The 23,259-nt window shown below is 38.8% G+C and overlaps 2 protein-coding genes across 4 annotated transcripts; one reads left to right on the top strand and one right to left on the bottom strand.

Annotated features, from left to right (window-relative positions):
- Positions 1–7,093: 7,093 nt before the first annotated feature.
- Positions 7,094–22,299, bottom strand: LOC143216883 (uncharacterized). Of its 3 annotated transcripts, none has more exons than XM_076440441.1 (12): positions 20,400–22,299; positions 20,195–20,328; positions 17,833–18,111; positions 17,043–17,193; positions 13,824–14,532; positions 13,458–13,684; positions 12,542–12,730; positions 10,856–11,450; positions 10,714–10,787; positions 10,516–10,625; positions 9,965–10,214; positions 7,094–9,272 (listed from the first exon to the last, which is right to left on the bottom strand). In XM_076440441.1, exons 1-12 carry the CDS (start codon positions 21,352–21,354, stop codon positions 7,648–7,650), a joined length of 5,298 nt encoding a protein of 1,765 aa, XP_076296556.1. In that variant the 5' UTR covers positions 21,355–22,299; the 3' UTR covers positions 7,094–7,647. The 3 variants fall into 3 exon arrangements, with proteins under 3 accessions (XP_076296556.1, XP_076296557.1, XP_076296558.1); XM_076440442.1 differs by having other exon boundaries at positions 10,871–11,450; positions 20,400–22,298; XM_076440443.1 differs by having other exon boundaries at positions 10,546–10,625; positions 20,400–22,297.
- LOC143216884 (uncharacterized) lies at positions 14,722–17,540 on the top strand. The gene is made up of 2 exons (XM_076440444.1): positions 14,722–15,051; positions 16,342–17,540. Exons 1-2 carry the CDS (start codon positions 14,809–14,811, stop codon positions 16,987–16,989), a joined length of 891 nt encoding a protein of 296 aa, XP_076296559.1. The 5' UTR covers positions 14,722–14,808; the 3' UTR covers positions 16,990–17,540.
- Positions 22,300–23,259: the final 960 nt, after the last annotated feature.

Raw genomic sequence — 23,259 nt, 5'->3', positions numbered from 1 at the left:
GTGTAATCATCAATTACAATGAGACTATTAAAGGTGCTCTTCATTTATGCCAAAATGGAATAGTGAATATCGAAAATATAATAGTAGCAGGATTAAATCAATTTAAAATTATCAATTCATTTCTATTTCTCAAAATGAATGCAGAGAATTTTTTTCCCCGTCAATATCCGCAGTCTAATCATCAATGATAAGTGAGGCTGTTTAAGGTGCTCAAGTTGGGCAAAACATTTTTTCGTCAAAAATAAAAATAACGAGCTTATTTCGACTGAAAGTTCTTCTCGACTCACCGTCGTCTATAGAGAAAAAAAAACAATTTGGAAGAACAGAGGTGAAAGGAAGAAGGAAGTCGGCAAGAGGAAGGCCGTAGGGAAGCCAGAAGAGGAAGGAGGAAGCAAGAGCGAGGAAGGAAAGGGGCGATTAACTTTTCCGAAACCTAAAACTATTGTGCATCGCCAGACCTACGTCGAAGTCGAGAAAAATTGGTTACTTGCCGTCACAGGGAAAAATTGATTTCCAGAAGTCACAAACGACCGACTGAAAATAACTCTGAAATCATGGTGGTCTGAACCTCTCTGGTAATTTGTGTTATGGTTCGAGAGACCAATTTTGCGCCCGTTGTACTTAAGAATCCTTGGGAAATGAACAAAAGATGGATTATCGTTTTGACGTACGAGTATAAAAAATGGGAAGAACTAAGGACACGTTTATCTTTGACTAAACGAATGCGAAAATATACAGACGGTTCTTCTTAATTCAGAGGACAACAAACAACTTTATTTTATTTATTAATTTTATCAAATTTATCGTTTATTTATTAAAATTTTGATTTTTATATTAAGAAATGATACAGAGCATTTTTGTTTTATTTATTAATTTTATCAGATTCATCGTTTATTTATTAAAACTTTGATTTCTATATCAAGAAATGATACAGAGCATTCTTATTTTATTTATTAATTTTATCAGATTCATCATTTATTTATTAAAACTTCGATTTCTATATCAAGAAATGATACAGAGCAGTGAACACTGACACAGATTTATTGAAACAGAGTTGTTTATCTGCACGTAACTGTCTATTTATTAGGGATACCCATAAGTAATGTCGTTTTCACAGATTGATTAAACGTTGCCACCTTATTTGTAAAAATTTATTCTTCTAAATATTCTATAATTCTTAATCATATCAAATTTATTGACATTTAATACTATAAAAAAATGTTGGTATTAGAAGTTTAGTACTGAACAGCAAAAGTTCCTTAAATTGATGTCTACCTTGATTGTTAAAATAGATTAGGTCTTTTTGTGCACGAGTATTAGTGAAACTAAAAATCCATTAGCAACATAATGTCATGTTATTCCAGAAGACTCCAAAATAGACAGAATCGGCGCGGAAACCAAAAGGAGAAAGTTGAACGAGACCGGAAGCAAAAATTAGATCTTGAAAATCCGCCTTGAGCTTACAATTAGTTCCTTCGGAAAATTGATATTAGATGGACGAACATCAGTAGCTTAGTAATTAGGACTGGCGAAGCTTCCTTTGAGGCCACAAGGAAGTACCGCCATGCGCCAGTGCGGCGTTCGAACGGAGATTTTAGTGAAAATTAAGACAGGTAAGAATCTTTCTGTCAATTAGGGGGAGTCAGCACAAATTTCACACACCAACGATACCTGTTAGAAAATCCCGAACCTGTCATGCAGCACAGTTTATTATTTCTGGAGCTTAGACACAATTCATTGTGAATATCTTCAATGAACCTGAATGTTTTCGTACTTGTAACACAATGGTTATAACTAGCCTGCGGATCTTTATGCGTTTATAGGAAAATCGAGTAGATGAAGTTCGAAATTGTAGGAAAACTTTGAAAATTGAAGGTGTCTTTCTTTTTAATTGAAGATGCCTTTCTTTTTAATTGAAGATGCCTTCCTTTTTAATTGAAGATGCCTTTCTTTTTAATTGAAGATGTCTTGCTTTTTAATTGAAGATGCCTTTCTTTTTAATTGAATATGTCTTTCTTTTTAATTGAAGATGTTATATATTTTGCAACTTGCCCCTATTATAAAATCGAAGATTCCACGTGCAACAATGTGCTAACACGTTATTGTGAATGAAAATGTTTCACACGATGAGTGTGGTTGAAGAATCTTATCTAGTATATGAATAACAATAATTCAGTGAATGCATGACTGTCGGCAAATCTTAAAGCATCGGAGGGATCTCGGCTAAAGAAAAATGAAACAATCCTGCTCTCTTTTCGAAAACAATCCGGCGCGGCGCATTGAAACCGACGATACAATGGGCCTTCTGCCGATCTAAAGAGTCCTCGTAAAACAACAGTTCGTCCAAACTACAGAAAAGATTGTGCTCCCGGAGGAAAGGGGGAGGGTGCTGAAGTAAAGAAAAAGAGAGAGTGGTAGTTATGGCGTAACAATGTGGCACCCTCCTGTGTGATAGAGTGGCTCTCCGATCGAGAGAGTAAAGTTTTATTTCGGAAACTCCTACTGTTATGTTGTTGGCCGCTACGTAAACGCCGTCAATTTCTAGCGCAGCGCCAGCCGCCGCGCCGTGGTAATTATGCTCTTCGCACCGCAACAAATTTCTTCAACAATGTCGGCATCATTTCCACAATTTTCATCCGTTTCGAAGGAAACTGTGAGTGGCAGATTTTACATCGTTTCGTACCGGTAATTGCTGCATCGGTGGTTGATCGAGCGTGTGGAATAATTACATCGGATACAAGAAATTATTACATAAATTAAGGAATATAATGTACGTTTTAATAATTTCCCTCGGGCCTTAATTTATCCGGGCTCATTGTCTCCCGATCAAGCCGGTTAATCGAGGTCCTACTGTACTAAGATTGTAAAGATGCTTCCCTGAGGAATTATTTACCAAAATTTTTTTGGAAAAATGGCCAAAAATTTGGATAGACACATTGTTGTTATGTTTATAAAATAATGTGAAATATTGGGTTGGCAAGAAAGTAATTTCAGTATTTTGAGGTGAAATAATTTCTTTAAGCAATGAACTTTAATCGATGAAATATGTTTCATTTTGTTCGATGATCTTTTGCCATCTCTCTGGTAGCTTAATAAAGTTATTGGCTATTTTCATAAAGCTGCGACCGCTACATACTGAATAACAAAATTGGGTTTCATTTCACCTGAAAATACCGAAATTACTTTCTTGCCAACCTAGTAGTTATTTCTAGAGCTCCGTAAACATAGCGTTGAAATTGCAGCGATACCGATACCCGATATCGGGAATAAAATAGGACAAATCAATGAAAAAAAAGAATGAAAACTTTCTTGAATTGCAAGATTTGCATTCCGGAAAGGTGGTATTTATTCCTAACGGAATAATACAATTATCAAATTAACCCTCGCACCCTCACATAATTACTCCGCGACTTTACGATTTAAGTGGATAATTATTGGGAATTGGCGCCCTGTTCGGTGAACGTTGAAATTTAGCAAGCGTCAGAATGTGGAGCGCCGGGTCGTCAATTTGAACCGTGTAATTTGTGTTGCACGTATGCATGCACTACCACGCGCAGCGGCTGGAAATTTCAACGTGCGTTTCACATTATTTTTCGGGTGTTCGGCAATAAGTTATTTCCAATTTTCTCCCCTTTCGGGTCATTTACACATACGTTAAAGATTGCAATCTTCTTGTTAAAATGAAGCGTGCACGCATTCATGAGAAACTGTCTGTTTTAACAGCGTAATTCGTTGAAGGCTCCCTAAAATAAATTAAACCAACACCGAGTACGGTTTAAGTACCTGCTGGTTTTTATAATTTACGGTTTGAATGTCGAACATTTTAAGTATTATCTTCAAGAATATTATTTGATTCACTGTCACGGTCTTGTAGTCTCTAGAGACTTATCAACGAATCTCAAAGGATTTTGAGATATCCGAAAAATTGTTGATTTTCCAGACGTGTAAAAAATAGTGTCACCCTCTTTTTCATTTATATTAAATTACTAGACTAGAACTAACAAACCGATGATTACACTAATTTAATTTTAGCTATTAATTCAGAAGGACTTTCGGGATAAAAACTTACTCTTTTACTTTTTTTTTTTACTTTACTGAAAATATAATGTTGTTATTAAACTATATAAATTTAAAGAAATATAAATGCAGACATTTTAAAATATATATCATAAATCATTTATATATCATAAATAATCATTTATATATATCATAAATATATTTCTTTAATTGGAAAAATTAATTTCAAAGACCTATTTGGTTTCAATTAAAAGATATAATATTTATTAATTTTAGAATGCAATTTGAATGTTATATTTTAACTATCATAATATCCTTTTGGGCTACCGGCTGTCCTGTGTACTAAATTTCAACTTTCTATGCCTTCTGTGTTTCGAGATTTTGTTTACCGTTACAGAGGACAGAGGAACTCTGTAATTTCGGTAGTTTAAGGTGAAATAAAACTAAATTTTTTATTCATCTTTCTGATAGCTTCGTAATTCTAATTATTTCACTTTAAAATGCCGAAATTACTTTCTTGCCAACCCAATAGATAAGAAGTTAGAAACGTTGTTATGAAACGATATTAATATCGAGTAATACCATCGTCGACTAAAGTCGTTGTTGGTGAAAACTGTGTAGATGATTTTCATGGGACCCTTTAAACCATTGTCCGCAACTGCACATTAAGATCACAGTTCCATAACTGGTCCGGATTTCTTGAAAATAAACGGGGATAAATGCAATTATTGTTGCGCCACGCCGGGTTATATGATCAGTGAAAAATTTGAAATGCATAAGATGTAGAGTGAAATTGGGGAAATAATATAAAAAGATACGCACCACATCACACACAGAGAGAATGGAAGAATGGAACGCGCTGCGTTCGGCTGCATACAAGATTTGAAGTAGGGAGAAGCACGCGTCTGCCACGCTCCCCGTATACACACCTGGGGCCAGTTGGCTAGCGAGAGGAATCTCTTCCACCCTAGGTACAAACAGTGTCCAATTATTAACAAATTATGATCGCGAAATGGGAACTCTTCCGAAAAGATAAAAAACCGAAGATCGTTCTGGAAATGAAACTTCCTCGTTCCAAATGTAATAAAGCATCAAACTATGATGCAACACGGTGTTTTTTATACATGTACGATGATACCGTTTGAAAGAAGAACAACCTGCATCTTCTGGACAGGAAATTTACTTTACAGCGTGTTTTTAACCCTTAACTGGTATACTGGGGTCTCTCATGACCCCAACGAAAATTCTGTACCGTAGCTTTCCCTACTATATTGTACCAAAGTCGCATATATCAACATTTTTTAACTTGTTTGGGGGGAGCATTTGGATTATATTGTCTTAAATAATATACTTACAACTATCTGAAAAAGTTTATACAAAATTTCGTAATCTGTCTAAACACTGTACCACTTAAGGGTTAATATAAAAGTAGGTACGCTGTTTGTTAGGACAAACATACCTAATTGTGATACTTAATGAAACCTACTGCGAAAAAGGAACTTCGAATGATTGCTTTCCAGCTGAAGCTGAAGGAACGTACGCTTGGTTGATTTCACTTCCTTCCCGCGATATCATACAAGTTCTTCCAGGACTTATTAAACGCAAGAATGGAACAGTAAATATATTCTTTTACACTCGTGTTTCCACAACTATACTTATTTTCATAGAAGTAATTATCTAATTACTAGACAACGGATGTGCATGCACTTAAACTATGCAATTTACAGAAGGAAAATGTGCATATACACGAAAAATATAAAATATATTAATTATACACGAAATATACAAAATATATTAATTAATACAGTGTGGTCCTGTAAAAATTAGCACTCGAATATCTCTGTTATTTTCGGAGATATTGGACAACTTTATTAACAAAAGTTGTTCGGGTCAGGGAGATCTATAATAATAACGGTAATAATCTTTTTGCAGCTGTAGAATTTTCGAAGATTTCATGGTCACCTCCAATTTTTTAAATATAATTATATATTTTTTTTACGTTAGTTGACGCAGCTAGACATTCTCTATAAAAAAAGTATTGAACCATATATCGCTGCTCCGGAAGTATAATGACGCAACTGTAAAATTTTGTGAAATTGACTGTATTGTGTTGGCGGGCTCAAAAATGCATTTACTAGATGCTTGTAAATCGACAATAATGTAAATCGAGGCTGGTATTTATTATTTTATAAATTGAAATAACTTAAAAGTTGCAATAATAACCCACAATGTCTATAAACTACTCTCATAGAAGAATTAAACCGAATCTTCAATTTTTGCAATTGTGTCATTATACTTCCGAAGCAGCGATATATAAAAAAATTATTATTAGTTTAGCAGATATTTTAACTTTAATTTTGTACTGCAGAACAATATAGCATAATGGATTTTACTTGATTACTTTATGCAAACCTTATGACATGATTTCATATCATTTAAAAACCATATTGGTTCTATATTCCACATTTAGAGAGAGTTAATTATTTTAAAAGCACTTACCATGAAAATTTCGTCTCGCCTGCCTGTGTGATATAAATTAATACCATACGTGGATTCAATGAAGGCGCAATTCAACCAAGTTTCACGAAAACATTAAGGAGATTCGTTCGAGTAAAGAGCTGCATGAAAAAAAAATACAAAACTAAGCGGCAGCCTGGTGCCGGTTTTGGCGCTCTCTAAAACGCCTCGGCCGATGATCGTATTTGAGATAACCTGGTTAACCTCTCTAGCCCGTTATTATAATATTTGCCAAGCCAAAATATAATAATTGCTTATTTACTTCGAACCCAATTACCAAAACGATCATGCGCGTCACGGATTACTTGTGACGATACGGATATCCAAAGTTCCTATCATTTGGAACATTCAACACGTTCCGAAATTAACACGTTCGCTCGTCGGGACCGATTTTTCTTCTGTGAAGCGAATGATGGTTCAATATTATCTTTTTTCTTTTAATGCAACTTGAGAGAATCTCAAGGAAGAGATTATTTCGCAGTACCGTAGAGACGTTTCAATTCAATTTATGAAGAAATTGGGTGGGATATAAACTAGTAAAATCTTAATAATTAAAAGTAAAACTTTAATAACAAGGGCTCAGGTTTTGAAGAATGCGTTTCAAAGAAAGTAAATAGAGTAAAAAGAAAAATGGTGGATTAATATAAAACTTGCCTTGACAGATGGGTTGCGTATAACATTTAATTACACTTTTATATAAATTGCAAATAAATATCTGTAAAATATTAGAATATGCTACTTAGTTCTACGTTTACATCATTCTTCTTATTGCTATCATTGTCAATGCATAGATATTCGACGACGTTCCTTTGAAAAACCCCCAAACAGATAAGTAGACTGCATAGAGACAAGTCCGTTTCGTTTCCTGTTTCCTTGTTCAGATATACAACGCGCAGCCTCGAGGATCGACCTCCTTTCATAATCATTAGACTGCGTATTTTACAAATTAGTACAATTTAAAATAGTGGGCATATTAAAAGGATTTAAGAACATCAGTGCATTAGTTTCAGTTTGATAAGGAGGAGGACATTTTTATCTGGCCCCTGTGTCTCGCAATGAATGGACACATTTTTTATTTCGCATAAAGATCCGCAGCCTAATAATCATCATTGATTATTCCTCTCTTGTAGCTTTGTTCGCTCGCTCGTCAGCTTCCCAGTGTTTCTCGAAATCGTTCTTGATATCGATCAGCAAGCTCTGCCTGCACAATCTAGCGATCGTGTTCAGATTGTTCTGCTCCTTGCCGCATATCAATCGAATGAATTTACACTTATTAACAATCTTCGCGAGGGGGCCGCCGGTCTTCTGCAGCTTCGAAGAGGTCCTCGGAAGAGACTCGCATCCTCGACCAGACTCCGTCAGTCGGTTGAAGATGTCAGGATCGACGTTTATCATACCAGTGCTAGCATACTTCGCACGATCGGACAAGGAACCGTCCGAACCACTCGATGCATCTATCTCATCTTCTTCAGCGTCCTCCTTGTTGCTCGTCTTCCTCTTCGTTTCTTTCGGCGCGTTATTTGAATCTCTCGCGACTCGTTTCCCCGAAGCATGGCGGTCGATCGACGTCCTGGGAAAACTCTGATCGTCGAATGACGGTTCCACGACGGAATGGAAAAGCGGACCACCTCGTCGCGATAGAAAGTCCTCCTTAGCGCGCCGCATTCTCAACGAACGCGACTCCACGGACAACTCCTCCGAGATCGAGCTCCGGCCGTCTCTCTTCGCCACGACGCTTGACAAAATCTGCAGTTTGTGCATAAGATCCGAGGAACTCGGGCCGAACTCAGAAGGCGACGCTTCTTTTCTCCTCTCCTCCCGTTTCCCGCTGAACGATACAACCGATGCTCGATTATCCGATCTCCTCGCTTCTTCCGCGAATTTCACCGTCGTGCTTTGGAAGCTTGATTTCCGGAACACGTCGTTCTCGCTGGTCAGCGACGATGTCCTTTTGTTTTTATACACGATTTCTGTCTCGTTCCTCGGCTCCTTCGTCTCCTGCTCTTTGGAGAATGAACCGATGGGCCATGGAAGGGAGAAAGACATTCTCGACAGCACATCCTGCTGATTGATCTTCGGAGACGCTGATCTAGATTTGCCTTTGGTCTTCAGGGAACACGCCTGATCGCTGTCGGATCCGTTGCTGTTCTTCCGACGGGAGAAGTAGTCTTCTTCTCGACGGAACGGCGAGAAGATCATGCGTTTCGTTTTCATGAACATGTTACGCGTCGGAGAGTATTGCTTTTTAGCAGGTTTTTCGAAATTGACCGGGCTGTTGTCGTCGTTGCTTGATCGACGATCGAGCCCGCGTGCCAGATCGTTCGCTGCTGGGATATCGATCGATTGCTTTAGGGCTTTCGCGTTTCCTGCACGGCCTTTGCTGATCGAACGACCCATCACGTTGTTCAGAATTTCTTCGTCGACCGTGAACGAAGTTGTTTGCGCTGCGGGCTCACGATCGTGGATGATGTTGTAAGCATTTTTGGCTGGAGATTTTGAAGTCGACAGGTTTTCTAATTTATGCTCTTCTCGTCGCGTTACTGTTGATTCCTCGAGGATCGTGTCTCCCACCAGATCGATTTGCTTTTGGTGATCCAAACGTTTGGTGGATCGCTCAAACGAACCGTATTGTAATACGTTCGGTTCGATGTGAAATGAATTGGACTTCTTACTGAGATCATGCGACTCGCCCTCGTTCTCCCGGCTCGGGCGATGCGACCCCTCCCAGTTGGCACTTTCTGAAAATTTGTGAGAACGTTGTGTATCGTATACACTGAAAAGTAAATGGTATACATAAATTTGTAATGAATAGTTTTCGTCGAAACTGTTGCCACGACGCGACATCTCAAGTTCTAGTCGACCAATTGTCTTGAAATTTTGAGAGGATCTTCAGTACATACCTTGTCGTTCTTTAAAATCTGTCGTTCTTTAAAATCTGTCGTTCTTTAAACTCTGTCGTTCTTTAAACTCTGTCGTTCTTTAAAATCTGTCGTTCTTTAAACTCTGTCGTTCTTTAAAATCTGTCGTTCTTTAGAATCTGTCGTTCTTTTTTTACTTTTGTAACTATCTATACAGGGTGTCCTAGCTGACTTGACCACCTTGAATATCTTTGTTGTTTTTAAAGATACGTCAAATGTCTGAAGGACAAAGTTGAATGGTAAAATGGTCAAGGTGTAGCTGGGACACCATGTATACGTCAGTAATTCGAGTTCAAACTTCCGTGATTTTGTAAATAATCAATATTTTTTCCACATTTGTTTGGATCAGCAAAAGGACCGGAATCATGGCAACAGTCATCACATATTTGTTCAAAACGTATTCTATCAAAAAATATATAACTCGTATAGTTTCGGTTATTCTTACTTGAGCGAAATAACTTATTTTCTTCCGTGAGAAAATTCTTAATAATTACTGTTAAAACGGTACCGACCTAACTTGTAAGTAGCCGACGATCCCGATAATCTTTCCGCGTTGCACGTTTCATAGTTGGTCAGTGGCCGTCTGTCAATAAGGGAGCAGTAATAAGGATCTTCCACCGATTTAACATTTTCGTACTCATTGCCGCGTTCCAATCGCGTTAGAACCTCGGTAACGTCCTTTACGTAGCAGGTGCCTCCATCTTGTTCGGTCTTCTGATCATCGTCGCACTCTCTATCGTGCTTCTCCTTGCTCGATAAATCCTGGTTGTACCGACAGGTTGCTAATTTTGATTGTGCTATAGTAAAACTTATTTCCGAAGAAAGCGTTCGTTTCATTCTCTCAATTCTTATTCCCCTACTTCCGATCCGATCTCGAAAAATTATAGCATACCGTTAGAAAATCGTACAGACAGAGCGAACAAACAAAATGTCGAATTTCAACCGTTTTTAGATTAAAAAATGCACTAGCGCCGAACTACTTTCAATGTATATTACTTAGGTTGGTTAATAGTATCTAGTTAGTAAAAAGTTATAACAGACAGTAATGAAAGATTCTCAGCACCAGGATAATACGAGATTGCATCACATCTACCGTCGATTCTTTTATGCTTGTCGCTAAAGTCGAATGTTTTCCAAGATTCCATCTGCGAACAGTTTCGCATTCGTCCGATCCTAATGTGGGAGGCAAGATTCATCGAAATTTAGAACTCTTTCGTCACAGAAAATCACAGAGTACATATCTCCGTAGTTTCTGACTTACCGCCGAACCTCTGTTCTGTCGTAACAGTTTCAACGACACTTCCTTCATCGGATGGTCCAGACGGAACTTCTTTCCTGAAAATATAACAATCTACAAAGGTACAGTTGCCTTTTTTATAGTTAAAATATCATATTTTTCGCACTCGTGTCTCATATACTTCTCAAAGCTGTCCTCGTCTGCTAGTTTCGTCGACTCCTCCGCGATTCCGCATTCTCGAATCTGCTTGATCGAACAGACACCGTTCATCTCCGTGAAATCCGTGCGCGAATCTCGATCGATGCTGTGGAAACTATTATCAGCACGATACTTTTCATCCACTGAGTCCAGAGTAGACGAACAGTCCGAATTTACATCTTCGTTGCTCGACGAATGTCTCGTATTGTTTAAAACGTTGTCCAGTGCAAGATATTCAACGTCCGATTTGTTCTGTTCAACGTTTGAACGGTTCCTGTGATCTCTGTCGTTAGGCTTCCGCGATTTTCGATCGAGAGTGTCGTCTATGTCGATGAAGAGCACCGGGGATGGCTCGTGGCTGGATGTGACTGTTCCAAGGGGCACGGCGATGCTAGTCGTCTCGCTAGCTGCAACCGAGTACACAGGCGTCTGATGCGGTTGCATCCTCTTCAGGGGACTCGCGGTCTCTTCGATCACATCCTCGATATCGACTATCATCGCTTCCGGTTCGGAATCGTCCATTAAAATGTCCTCGGTTGTCTCTTCCGCTCTTCGGCAATTACCTATGAATATTTTTAATCTATTAGATTGTGTGTGTGTTCAATAAGGTCCTGCCATTCGCTAATGGACGTCAGAACTAACGAGATATAGGAATACTAATTGTTACCTTGCTAATTGTTAATTGACTTTTATACCAGCTCGTACAGTATTTTTATTTTATCGATAAATGTCCCGATAATTGTCCCAGAACTATCCCCACTCCTGCGGGGAGTACCCCCCTGAGGGGCCAAGAAGCTCGAGAGGCCTCGGTCGCCGAGAACTATGACATCATACGGCTCGGGTATATCGGTGAGACCACACTAATCCAATGACAAAACTTCTTTATTCTTCATTATTTTTTTATGGGATTTTGATCAAGATATTCGTGGCATTTTTTGAATGAAAATGATACCAAATATGATATAATTCCGATAATATTTACCATGAATATAAGAATATTTACAAGGAAGAACAGCGAATGGGAAGTTCTTTGAACTGTGCCGATGCGCTGCGACTCTCCGCGTCTCTTTCTTTCCCATACGCTGTCCTTCTTTGCGTCGAGAAGTCGAGAACTTTCATCGTTCATTACACAAGCGAATATAATTGGAATCATATCATATTTGGTATCATTTTCATTCGGAAAATGCCACGAATATGTTGGTCAAAGTCCCACCAATAAATAATGAAAAATAAAGAAGTTTTGTCATTAGATTAGTCATGTTTACACTTCTCGGCGAGCGAAGCCTCTCGATCTTCACTCTCCTTTTCTACGTTCGGCAAAAGTCAAAGAATAGTATCCGTAGCAGATAATTGTCCCTGAGCAGACCCGTGTTGGGGACAATTATCGATAAAATAGTGTATTTGTAATCATTAAAAACAACGTTACAGTGTTCTTAAATTTTTCTAATCTATATATTACTGTTTTATATTTCACCCAATCAATTTCTCCATAAATGCATAAAGATCCGCAGTCTATTAATAATCTTAAGACAATATTTTATATTTTAACAATGAAAAAAAATGTTTACCAAAAGTAAGTGACAGCTACCATAATGAATATATAGAGTAGTTACTCACAATTAGTCAATGTATTTCATCGCTATGTCATACTTACTTGACATTAGCAAACTGTCGGTGCGACTGGAATTTTTTAACGTATTTCCCATGCGATTTAATAACTGCAAACTCGTCCAGCGACGTATAAAAGATTCGTTTAAACTGCTTCTCCCGATTAGGTCGTCGACAGACTTCGATCTTCTAAAACTGCGATCGCTGAAAAACACCTGCTCACCGGATCCACTTTCTAAACAATCCATTAACCCGAAATTATTCTTCCTGTGACGTTATTTTCCAACTGATAACACTGTCCAACACTCGAGCATTAACTATATTAGTTTACATTTGGTAAAAAGGCAAAACAATCATTACCCCTTATACACAATATTTGTCTACTATACAAATTGGGGATCATTCAGCAACATTTTCGCTTTAGTTTCATATCTTGTTATCACATAAAATTACAAAAAATGGTGGAGTTGTATAACATTCTTTTTGCACTGAAAGAAATCAACTTTAACGATTTATAAAAATTGAAACTTTCCAAGACTTTCAAAACACTACATTGAAAATAATCTATTTATGTTTAAGTTACTTTTACGCTGGGTGCAAGCTACTAAGGTTTGCTAGACAAGAAGTTACTAGAAAATATGAAAATGAAGCTAAAATGTCACTCAATGTTCCCTAAAAACATCAGTTTTTTCTATGCGCAAAAAGAAATGTTTTTACTCCATTCTATTAGGCTTTTACTCCATTCTATCAGGCTTTTACTCCATTCTATCAGGCTTTTACTCCATTCTATCAGGCTTTTACTCCATTCTATCAGGCTTTTACTCCATTCTATCAGGCTTTACAGGGTTGCATGCCCTCTTGAACAAAAATTGAACAAAAACCCATGCTTGCGACAGCGCACCGTCCACAATGTGTTAATTAAGTTAATTTGCTGGACAGTGAAAAAAATCCTGTATCCTTACTAGTTATCGGTGTTATTGGAATTTCGATATTCGTTTCTCTGAGAAGTGGATCGAAAGCAGGTCCCAGCAAACGAAAAGTGGAGGATCTCGGCGATATTCCACGATACTTTTCCCAGTCGTACAACTTCCTCGTAAATTCTCGCGATATACCATCGAACCGATAAGCACCGGCTGGTGTTTGTATCAGAACTTGATCGTTCATGTTTCTTCCAGCATCGATATACGACCTACAACAAAACGATAACAATTAACATATCAGGAACATCAGAAATGGTTGGTTGGTTTTGTCTACAAATCTCCAACGAAAGCTCACGACGAAAATTTATGACAATTTGCCAGCCAGGAGATCAAGATTTGCATAATTACTTGGCATTTCCGTCGATAAACTTGTGCGACTGCTGCAAATCATTTTCCCTTCGTTCCTTAATGGTGTCGCGGTTGAAGAGCGACAAAGCCTTCTCTAGAGTTAGAAACTCGCTCTCGTCGATTCCAGACCCGATTCCAAGACGGTTTAATTTCGATCGTGCCGAGGGTTCTCTATCGTAGTTGGTTGCCTCGTTCATTCGCTTCCAGACATCCATCTTCCGAAGAAAATCCTCGGAGAGGCGCGCTCTGCCGCCATTGATAGAACTTTCCGCGCAACTTGGACGCTGGCCAGTGACTCCTCGATTTCTACATTCGGCTTTCAATGGAGATTTCCATAATTGCCAATCGGTTAGCCGGCGCCGATTGAAACGCTGTTGCTCGAAAGAAGTGCTCCCTCGTCGTTCCTTCTTCACGCGTTTCCATTCCTGAAGCTTCTTTCTGAACTCGAACGACAATCTCTCCTCGGATAGAAAATGGTCCCGAGGGTTCAGCAAATTCGTCGAAGCTTCGCGACTATCCTTCGCATGGGGACGCGGAGATAAATTCTTTATGCGTTCCCACTCGACCAACTTCTGGTGAAATTCAGCACCCAGTTTCTCCCGAAGAACTCGGTAATCTCGTTGAGTGTCTGTTTGCGCGTTCAACGCTGTTAATTGCTCGAGGTCCTCCGCGCTGGCGTTGCAACTGCCCGGAGTCGAACATTCTTGACCTGGCGTGGACAGTTTAAAGAAATTATTTTATCCTCCTTTTGCGAAAGTAAGTAACCTGTTGATTAACGCTGTTTTTCATAGAGAATCATGTCAAAGTACATGATTCTTGATTCAAAAATCAAAGTGATAATGTTTGGTAAAGGTAGTGGAGCAAGAAGAAGAGGCCGTGGAAATGGGGGGGGGGGGAGAAGAAATTGAAATTGTTTCAAAAAATTTGTTTCATTGCAAAAAAAATCAATTAATCGATTGCTGTCAACGTATCGCGATATGTTGGCATGTTCACTTCAAAATTACCTGCCTTGATAGTTCCCAAAACACACAAATTTCTAAATTGTTCCGTACTTTCCTCGTGTAAGTTTTATCACAATAGTGCGACGTTATATAAGAAAAAGCAGAGTAGCGAAAACGTAACGGACTCGCCGAAATGTAGAGAATATCAAGAGAAGTTGGATCGATGTCCAAAACTGACCGAAGCGTTCCGGTGTTGCAAACCGTTGTTTAAGAAAGCCGAACCAAAAGTATGAGAAGCATTTAGCGAACAATATACACTCCCGCTCAAAAGTATGTGGACGCTTTGCTGCGAGTTTATTTGTAGTATCAAATTGTAGAATTTAATTGATGATTCATTAGCGTGGTCTGCTGTCTTCTCAAGACAATAATAATAATTATCGGTGAGATATCTAATGAATTATTATCAACTGTGTAAACTAGACCGCATAAAATTGAATAGAACTGATCAAAGATTCTTTTGAGTGGGAGTGTATGCGTATAGATATAAAAATAACTTTTTTATTTGTCGACAAAAGTGTTACAGAAGTTTTAGAAAGATATTTTAAGTGGGTACACGGTTATCGACATAATAAAGTAAAAAATTTTGGTTTCCAGAGTTCTTGGAGAAATTCTTGCAACTGGAGAAATTCTTGCAATTGATACAATCGTGTTCTTGTTAAACCAATTACACGGTCCAACAAATTCCAACTTTTTTTTTTGTATTTCGATTCCCACTATGTGATTATTATAGTGTTTTTCGCGCTGATTCCGAATCTGTCCTTAATTTTTCTCCTAGACGTATAATTTTTGAGAAAATTGAACAAATATTGTGATGTTATTGTAAAAGGTATTGAATTGTTCTTTACAGCAAAAGATTCTGTAGACTTTCCCGAATACACAGTGATATCCAATATTAATACATTATGATTGTTTAAACAATCATTAAAGACGGAGAGACACCACTTTTGCACCAATTTTTGCGCATATTTTTGAATTTATATAAAAAAATAAGGGTCCAGCGGAAAATCGAACTATACCACGCGATAGAGCAGACTTTTAACTTGAGGAACCACCCTTTCAAGTTTGCTTGGTCGACGTTTTTTTCGAACCAGAAAGCAAAATATCTTCGCTCCACATGAGTTACCGCCAGTGGCGCTTACCACTAGAACAGGCGTTCCATGAGATACGGCGCACAGTGGGGTATACTTTTTTAAGAGAAATTGCAGCGCGGGAAACATGTTTAAACAATCATAATGTATTAATATTGGATATCACTGAAATTTGGGAAAGTCTACAGAATCTTTTGCTGTAAAGAACAATTCAATGATTTATGATAACATCACAATATTTGTTCAAAGTTGAAAAATACGTCTTTTTTTAAAACTCAATTTTTCCCAAAAACTGTACGTCCAGGAGAAAAATTAAGGACAGATTTGGAATCAGCGGGAAAAACACTATACAAATCACATAGTGGGAATCGAAATACTTTTTGGCTGTTGGACAGTGTTATCAGTGAGGAATCTTTTGATTCATTTTAGTGTAAGGAACAAACGACTTTCGACGACTACCAAGAAGCATGCAAGAAGATAGCGAATCAGAGAAGATCATTCTTACAAGATGTCCGAGAAAAAACGTGTTCTGTATTGAACGAGCTGAACAGTTACGTAGAAACAACGAAGCAGAACGAAGAAGCTCAACTCGAAAAATTGTCTTCGGGCAATAAGGCTAGACTGTCGGAGTTAATGAGTTTGGATGTTTCGTTGGGTTCGGTGAAACGAAAATGCGTGTTATCCTTGAATCATCAAATCCGGCAACGCATTGAAACGCTCCGATGCGACCTGATGGCGAGAACACGAAAAGTGAAAGAAATGGTGGAATGCATCGAACGAGATGCATTGATTTGCGTCGGTCGGGCAGGATCCCTCATGAAATCTTGTCAGAAGTGCAAAAACGTTCAAGCGTTACAGGAATGCATTAAAGAAAACAGCGAAAGTGCAACGGCGATGTTGGACGATGGATTGAAATGTATACAGGAGAGGTTAAAAGTAATCGACAAGTACAAGCAGGACGTTATGAAATATTATAATGCAGTATCGGCCGAAGCTATTAAAGCGCACAGCAGAGAAAACGAACTGTTCACGAATTATTTAGACGACTGTATTTGTGTCCTCAGGAAAAAACGCTAATAAACGATGGTTCAAACACGCAATAATTAGTAGAAATTTGTTATATCGTTTACCGTTTTGTAGGAACATTTGTCTGGAAACGACTTTCACAGGACTTGGTGGAATGCAAAGAGGAGAGTTTGTCAGGAACGCACGTCTGACCTTACTCCATTTGGAATCTTGTCCCCGTAGTCTTGATGCTATGGACTCTTCGATGGTCGATTGCTGCATGGGCAAACGAAACACGGTTGTTAAACTAACAAATATTAAGAAGAAATTATTTTTTAAAAAGGTAGACTCGTTTCCAGGATTGCAAGGGTGCGGGATGCGCCTTCTCATTTCTCAATAATGCGAAATTGGGGTTTTTCAGTAGTCAAAAGCGCTAGATAAAAGATTCATCTAGACCGCAATTTTCCTCAGAACTCCTATTTTTACGTTTAAAAGACGTAATTTGCATTATTCCGCAGCATGTAGCTGTCGCAGCTTTATGAAAATGGCTACTTGCACAGCTTTATGCTTCCGAACAATGCAAATTACGCCTCGTAAACGTAAAAATGGGACTTTTGCGCGCGACTGCGGCCTAGATTGATCTTTCATCTAGCTTTTGACTATTGAAAAACCCCTTCTTTGCAATCCTGGAAACGTTGAAAGAAGTAGTTATTCGATAACACTGGTCTCCTGTTTTCTTTCACATCTGTGATTCCGATCATTTCTGATTTTAACTGAAAAACCTACACAAATGTTTTTCATATAAAACAACAGTTTACTGACTCTCCGAAAAACAATAAATCTACACATGTGTGTCAATTGTATTGTTGATGTTAATCCAGTAACGATAAGTATGAAAGGGGAAAACATGCTAACCTGTCGTTTAAAATGTTTAGTGGACGACTGTTCTCGATGTATATTTCGAAGTAGAGGAGAATTTCCGCTAGGAGTGTGCGCACTGGAGGAAAGCGACGAATTAGATTCTGGAGAGGGCACACACCTGATGTCATCATTTAGCGGAGGAATTGTGATGGTCAGAGATGGAGGTGGCCTCTTCGATGTCAATCTTGTACCCTTCGCATCAATTCCATTCGATGGATACACGGTTCCATTCTTTTCTTCTGTGACTCGAATTGCTTCCTTCTCTTGACCATTCTAATATTAAACATAGCGTCAGATGCGGCTGCTTTGCGTAACCAGAAATTTTTGCCTTTCTCCTAGAAATTTCTATCTTTCTCGTATGTTACCCAGTAGATTTGGACGAGAAGATGTGAGAAATCCAAGTTTCGATCCTGGAGGATCAATGGTTCAAGAGTTACAAATGTTTAAAATTGAGCAATTTCCAGTGTTTTTGCACGATTTTCGTGCTTGTACTACAATTTTCTAGAATTCGAAAATTTTGAAATTAAAATTTAGGAAATATGAAATTAAGTTTTCGCTACACGTCACGTAGTAAACTAGTTCTTCTGCTTTGCAGAAAAACTGAAATTGTTTGGTCTATTTATAAAAGAGCTATTCCGATTTAAAGTGTGTGTGATCAATTGTATGAGTCACTGTTCGTGAAAGATTCATTCCAAACCCGCTACCTGAAAACGTAGCATTAGTTTTCGTTGCAAAAGATCTTTGTCAAATTTGCCACGGTCATTTCTGAAAACTTGGTTATAACATGTACCAAAAATAAAAACGAAAATAGAATTGCTAACAAAATTCGCATAAGAAATTCTATTCGGAATTTTGGCCTACCCTGCAACGTTGTATAAACAAAAAGAATTATCGAATACGAGGAATCGAATCTGGAATCTTTCGTTTGCCAGGCAACTGCTTTGACTCTTCTCCAAATTCATGTAACGCGAACATAAACACAGACTATAACTACCGCCGCGCTCTAACGTTTACAGTTCGAACGTAAAATAACGGAGAATGGCCCGATTGTATCAATCGTTAATTGTTGGACTATTTCCAAAATCTTTGAATATTTTCGTATGAAATTTTTCTCGAAATAGAACATATAAAGAGATCAGTTTAACCGTGTCTCAACGTAATCGCTAGACAATGCGGATCTTTATGCAAAATAGAAATGGTCACGTTTGCTAAAATTGTACGTCCCATTTAAAATACTGTTTTATTTGAGCCGAACAGAATCTGGGATATTGAATGGCAGTTAAAATATTTATTTCGCCAAATATTATTTTTCCTTTCAAATTGTTACAATTAAAATATTTTGTTTGCTAAAATTGTACGCCCTAGTTGAAATACTGTTTTATTTATTAAATCGCACTTGAAATATTTATTTCTGCAAATATTATTTTTGCTTCCAGATTAAAATATTTTGTTTGCTAAAGCTCTACGTCCTACTTAACATACTGTTTTATTTCAGCGGAATGGGATCTCGGATATTAAATGGCAATTAAAATGTTTATTTCGTCAAAGGTTATTTTTCCTTTCAGATTATTGTTACAATTAAAATATCTTGTTTGCTAAAATTGTACGTCCTATTTAAAATACTGTTTTATTTGAGCCGAACAGAATCTGAGATATCACATGGCAGTTGAAATATTTATTTCGCCAAATATTATCCCACACTGCCTGTTAGTATAGTTAAATTAACAGCATCTAAGCGGCCGAACGAACTTGCTAGGCGTGGCAGTATTGCGCGCGTATTATCGTGGATATTTTTAAATCGCAACATGTTCTTTGACAGCCTGCAAGAAATGAACGACTATTCGAGCACTGAACACTTAAATAAATATAACAATCACAATAGCGAAATATTCTAATAAATAAACTAATATTCATCGTGCCGAGATTGTCGCATAAATTCCTTAGATGTACAAGTTTAAATAACAATAGAAAACGGGTGTTCCATTACAATGTTAACAAACGTATAAAAATAACAAAATGCAATTAGCAAGAGTCATTACAATTGATATAATTAGACTGCGGATCTTTATGCATTTTTCAACAAGTTGCCCGAAATACAAAACAGTAAAGGATTCGAAAAATCGAAGGATATTGTTACGTTATTTTGAATATGGAAAAACTAGTGAAGTACAAAATAAATTCTTATTGAACGCCTGCGGAGGATCCGCAGTCTATTCATAAATCCTCGCAACAAAATCAGAACTTCAGCACGACGAAGCGAGCAACAACATCTGGCAAAAAGTATCACAACATGCAAAATATAAAAAAAAAACTGTTAGTAGGAATCGTTGATCAGAGCTCCGTGTCGGTAACTCACATCGTTAGCCTGTTCAGCGTCCAGCACGACGACATTGCGATCGAGAGATTGACTACGCCTATCCGTACACAGTTCTCTTTGATCTTCTTTCGTTATGGGGTGCTCTGAGTGGTTCGACACATGTTTCAGAGAACCTAGAAGAAATTACGAGCGGGTGAAAAACTGCGAGCGTTTGATCGAACCAACGTAATTAACGTGTTCGCACATTCGTAAAAGGCTTCGTTCGACAGGGACGCGGTGGATGTTCTACTGAAAGGAGTCCCCGTGTCGGAAACATCGTCGACATAAAACGAAGGACTGCTGCTGCCCGAATTTCCGGTTTCGACGTCCGGGACACTGAGATACTTGGCTGTTGGCGTGATAGGGGTGGTCGGAGTTGTCACAGCGGTGGTGTCCATCGGCTCCATGGCGTCGTTCGCGTAAGCTCTTTCCCATTTGAAGGCGGCTTTGACCCTGGTCCATTTCGACACTTTCGGCGCATTCTTCGAAACGTTGTCTCCCGACGTCTGCTTCTGGAAGTCGAACTTGCTCCTCGGCCGTCTGGGTGTTCGCGTGCTTCGCCTCTGGAACGCGGGCTCCCTGCAGTTCGATATCATCGCGTTCAACAGGGAATCCGCGAATCCCGTGTCCTCCTCGCAGAAGTCATTCGCCGCGTCGTAGTCACTCGCGAAAACGTCCTCCAGCGCGCGATTCGCGTTCCGCAGCACCTTCAGCTTCTCCAAGTTGCGGACGCGTTTGAAGAACTTGGTGGTGCGATGCCTGAGCTCGAGGATCTGCTCCGTCAACGAGTAGAGGCGATTCAAGTGATCGAAAGCCTCCTCCATGCACAGGTTCGGGACCGTTATGGTGGACGTTGTGGAATTTCTCGAAGGACACTCCGAAGCTTGGCTGTCCGAGGGCGTAGTTTCAAGGTCCGTGAAGTACGCCAGCATGTCCTCGTCCTCCTCGAAGTTCCGGGGCTGCATCATCTCTGCCGAGGTGTTTCGCAGATACCATTGGCTCAGCCATGGGTCCGATGGTGGAGTAGGCAGACGAGTCTCGTCTATTCTGTCCTTTACCCTCGGTCTTTGTTCGCGAGAAACCCTACTCGCGCCTGGCCGTTCGCTTTCTTTCTCGATCTTTTGCCCATTATGATCCGAGATCTTTTCATTGTTAGCCATTTGACGTGTCGTGATTACCACCAGGTACGTGTCATGTATTCCAATTTAATCTTAGACCCGCTTCGACCGAGGACCCTTCGTGATTTGTTGATTAAGAATCTCACGTGTAGTTCGGCCGGTTGCATAAGTTTATAAATAGTCGGATTCGTACATGTCGCGCACGAAGAACAATCTCTGGCGGCTGGTAACGCACCCGATGCTTCGATCGAGACTCCGGTGAACGAAATGAACCAGCAGATACACAAACCGGGCTTTTTGTATCACTCTTTCGGCGCACACGAGGGCTATCTTGGTCGGCACACTTCTCCACGCACTGGTCCAAGTGCAAACGCGAAAATCCCGATTGTTTACCAATAAAACTTGTAGTACCGTTAGTCGATGTTAGTCGCGTCTGTAGGAAGATCGGCGGATGTTAGCAGAGCAATTACTTCGGAGTTTCGCGATCGGAATGCATTTTTTCCCGTTGAACGGCTTCGAGTGAGTCGCGGAAGAAGTGGTCCGAAATCGTATCGGCGTCCTCGCATGATTATTTTCGGTAGTGAGCATTCGGTATTCGTATTTACGACGAATACGAGGGCGTTATTCTTGAGATGAGGCGTTCCATGCTCGGAGAGCATGCGCGAGCATACTCGCGGTAGTCGAATGGAAGAGCGGATGAGCTTCCTGTTCTTGTCGAAAATAGACGGCGAACAGACGGCGGTCTAACACTTCCACATGCCCCCCTTCGGCTTGTATTTATATGCGTCTGAATGCCCGACACACTATTACAATTATACTTTGTTCCGTTCTTATTTCTGCACAACTATGCGAAAACTTTCGTGGCGGCCTCTACGAACCGGTACACGACTCCCTTCTAATTGCAGTCGGACCTCGATAACTTCAACTTCCAGGGAACGCACAGTGGTCCAAACGGCCAATTTAGGAGTGCAAAAGTCAGAAAACCAAACATTGAGTAGGCATATTACAATTTTTTAAATGCTTTCGGCGCTACCTGTTTCGATCAATTACTAATATAGCAATTTTGCAAAATTTTACTTCTTTCCTGACGTTTCGGTTCCGTTTTGAACCTTTATCAAAGGTGGAGATTTGCTTCTAAACTAAATTTGCTTATCATTGAAATTTACATTATAAATATATTTTTGTTTAGAAGCAAATTTCCACCTTTGTTAAAGGTTCAAAACGGAACCGAAACGTCAGGAAAGAAGTAAAATTTTGCAAAATTGCTACATTAGTAATTGATCGATACGGTAGCGCCGAAAGCATTTATAAATTTGATATTCAACATTTACGATCGATAAGTGAAATTATTTTATTGAGTAGGCATTTATATATAATACTATTTCTTACATCAACAGGAATGGAATATGTAGTTTCCGAGATCGAGATCGTCAAGTAGCCGAATTTTGGCGAACGAACGTTCTACACTCCGCGACAATACTATAAGTAGACAGCCGGACTTTATGCATTTATATAAAAAATGAATAGGTGTAATTTATAACAGTAAGAATATTAGAATTTAAAGATACGGTTATATTATATACAACATTTTAAACTTGTTGGAAAACAAAGTAAATTGCATTCTAGTTTGTTGTAATCCAGGTAGAACAATTATTTTGCATAAACATCCGCTGTCTAATTATAAGATTATTAATAAGACGCAAAACTGAGACGAAACTGAATACAATTGTTTCATTTGATGTTCCGTTTTCGAGTAAATCGGGTTTGAAAATTCAGCGAATACATGTCCTATTGGATAGGAATCGTCTGACGCGTCTGGCCATGACCTACCGATTCTACTGCTTGCTATTTTGCTCGACTCGGATTTTTAACCTAGTTTTTCACGAAAAGAATGCGTCAAACAAAAAAATATTATTCTTTAGTTTAGTTTAGACAATTTTCTATTAA

The sequence above is a fragment of the Lasioglossum baleicum genome, chromosome 16 (assembly GCF_051020765.1).
Source record: "Lasioglossum baleicum chromosome 16, iyLasBale1, whole genome shotgun sequence".
NCBI classification, from domain to species: domain Eukaryota; kingdom Metazoa; phylum Arthropoda; class Insecta; order Hymenoptera; family Halictidae; genus Lasioglossum; species Lasioglossum baleicum.
Note: the sequence above shows the minus strand (reverse complement) of the source record. Positions and strands in the feature narration are given on the sequence as shown.

Bases quoted from the DNA above. Each gene is read 5' to 3' on its own strand.
- LOC143216884 (XM_076440444.1), top strand. From the start codon at position 14,809: ATGTTCACTTCAAAATTACCTGCCTTGATAGTTCCCAAAACACACAAA. The intron at 15,052-16,341 runs GTATGAGAAGCA...GATTCATTTTAG, and splicing joins TTAAGAAAGCCGAACCAAAA to TGTAAGGAACAAACGACTTT.
- LOC143216883 (XM_076440441.1), bottom strand. From the start codon at position 21,354: ATGGCTAACAATGAAAAGATCTCGGATCATAATGGGCAAAAGATCGAG. The intron at 18,112-20,194 runs GTGAGTTACCGA...GTTTAATATTAG, and splicing joins ACGCTGAACAGGCTAACGAT to AATGGTCAAGAGAAGGAAGC. The intron at 10,788-10,855 runs GTGCGAAAAATA...TTATATTTTCAG, and splicing joins GAGAAGTATATGAGACACGA to GAAAGAAGTTCCGTCTGGAC.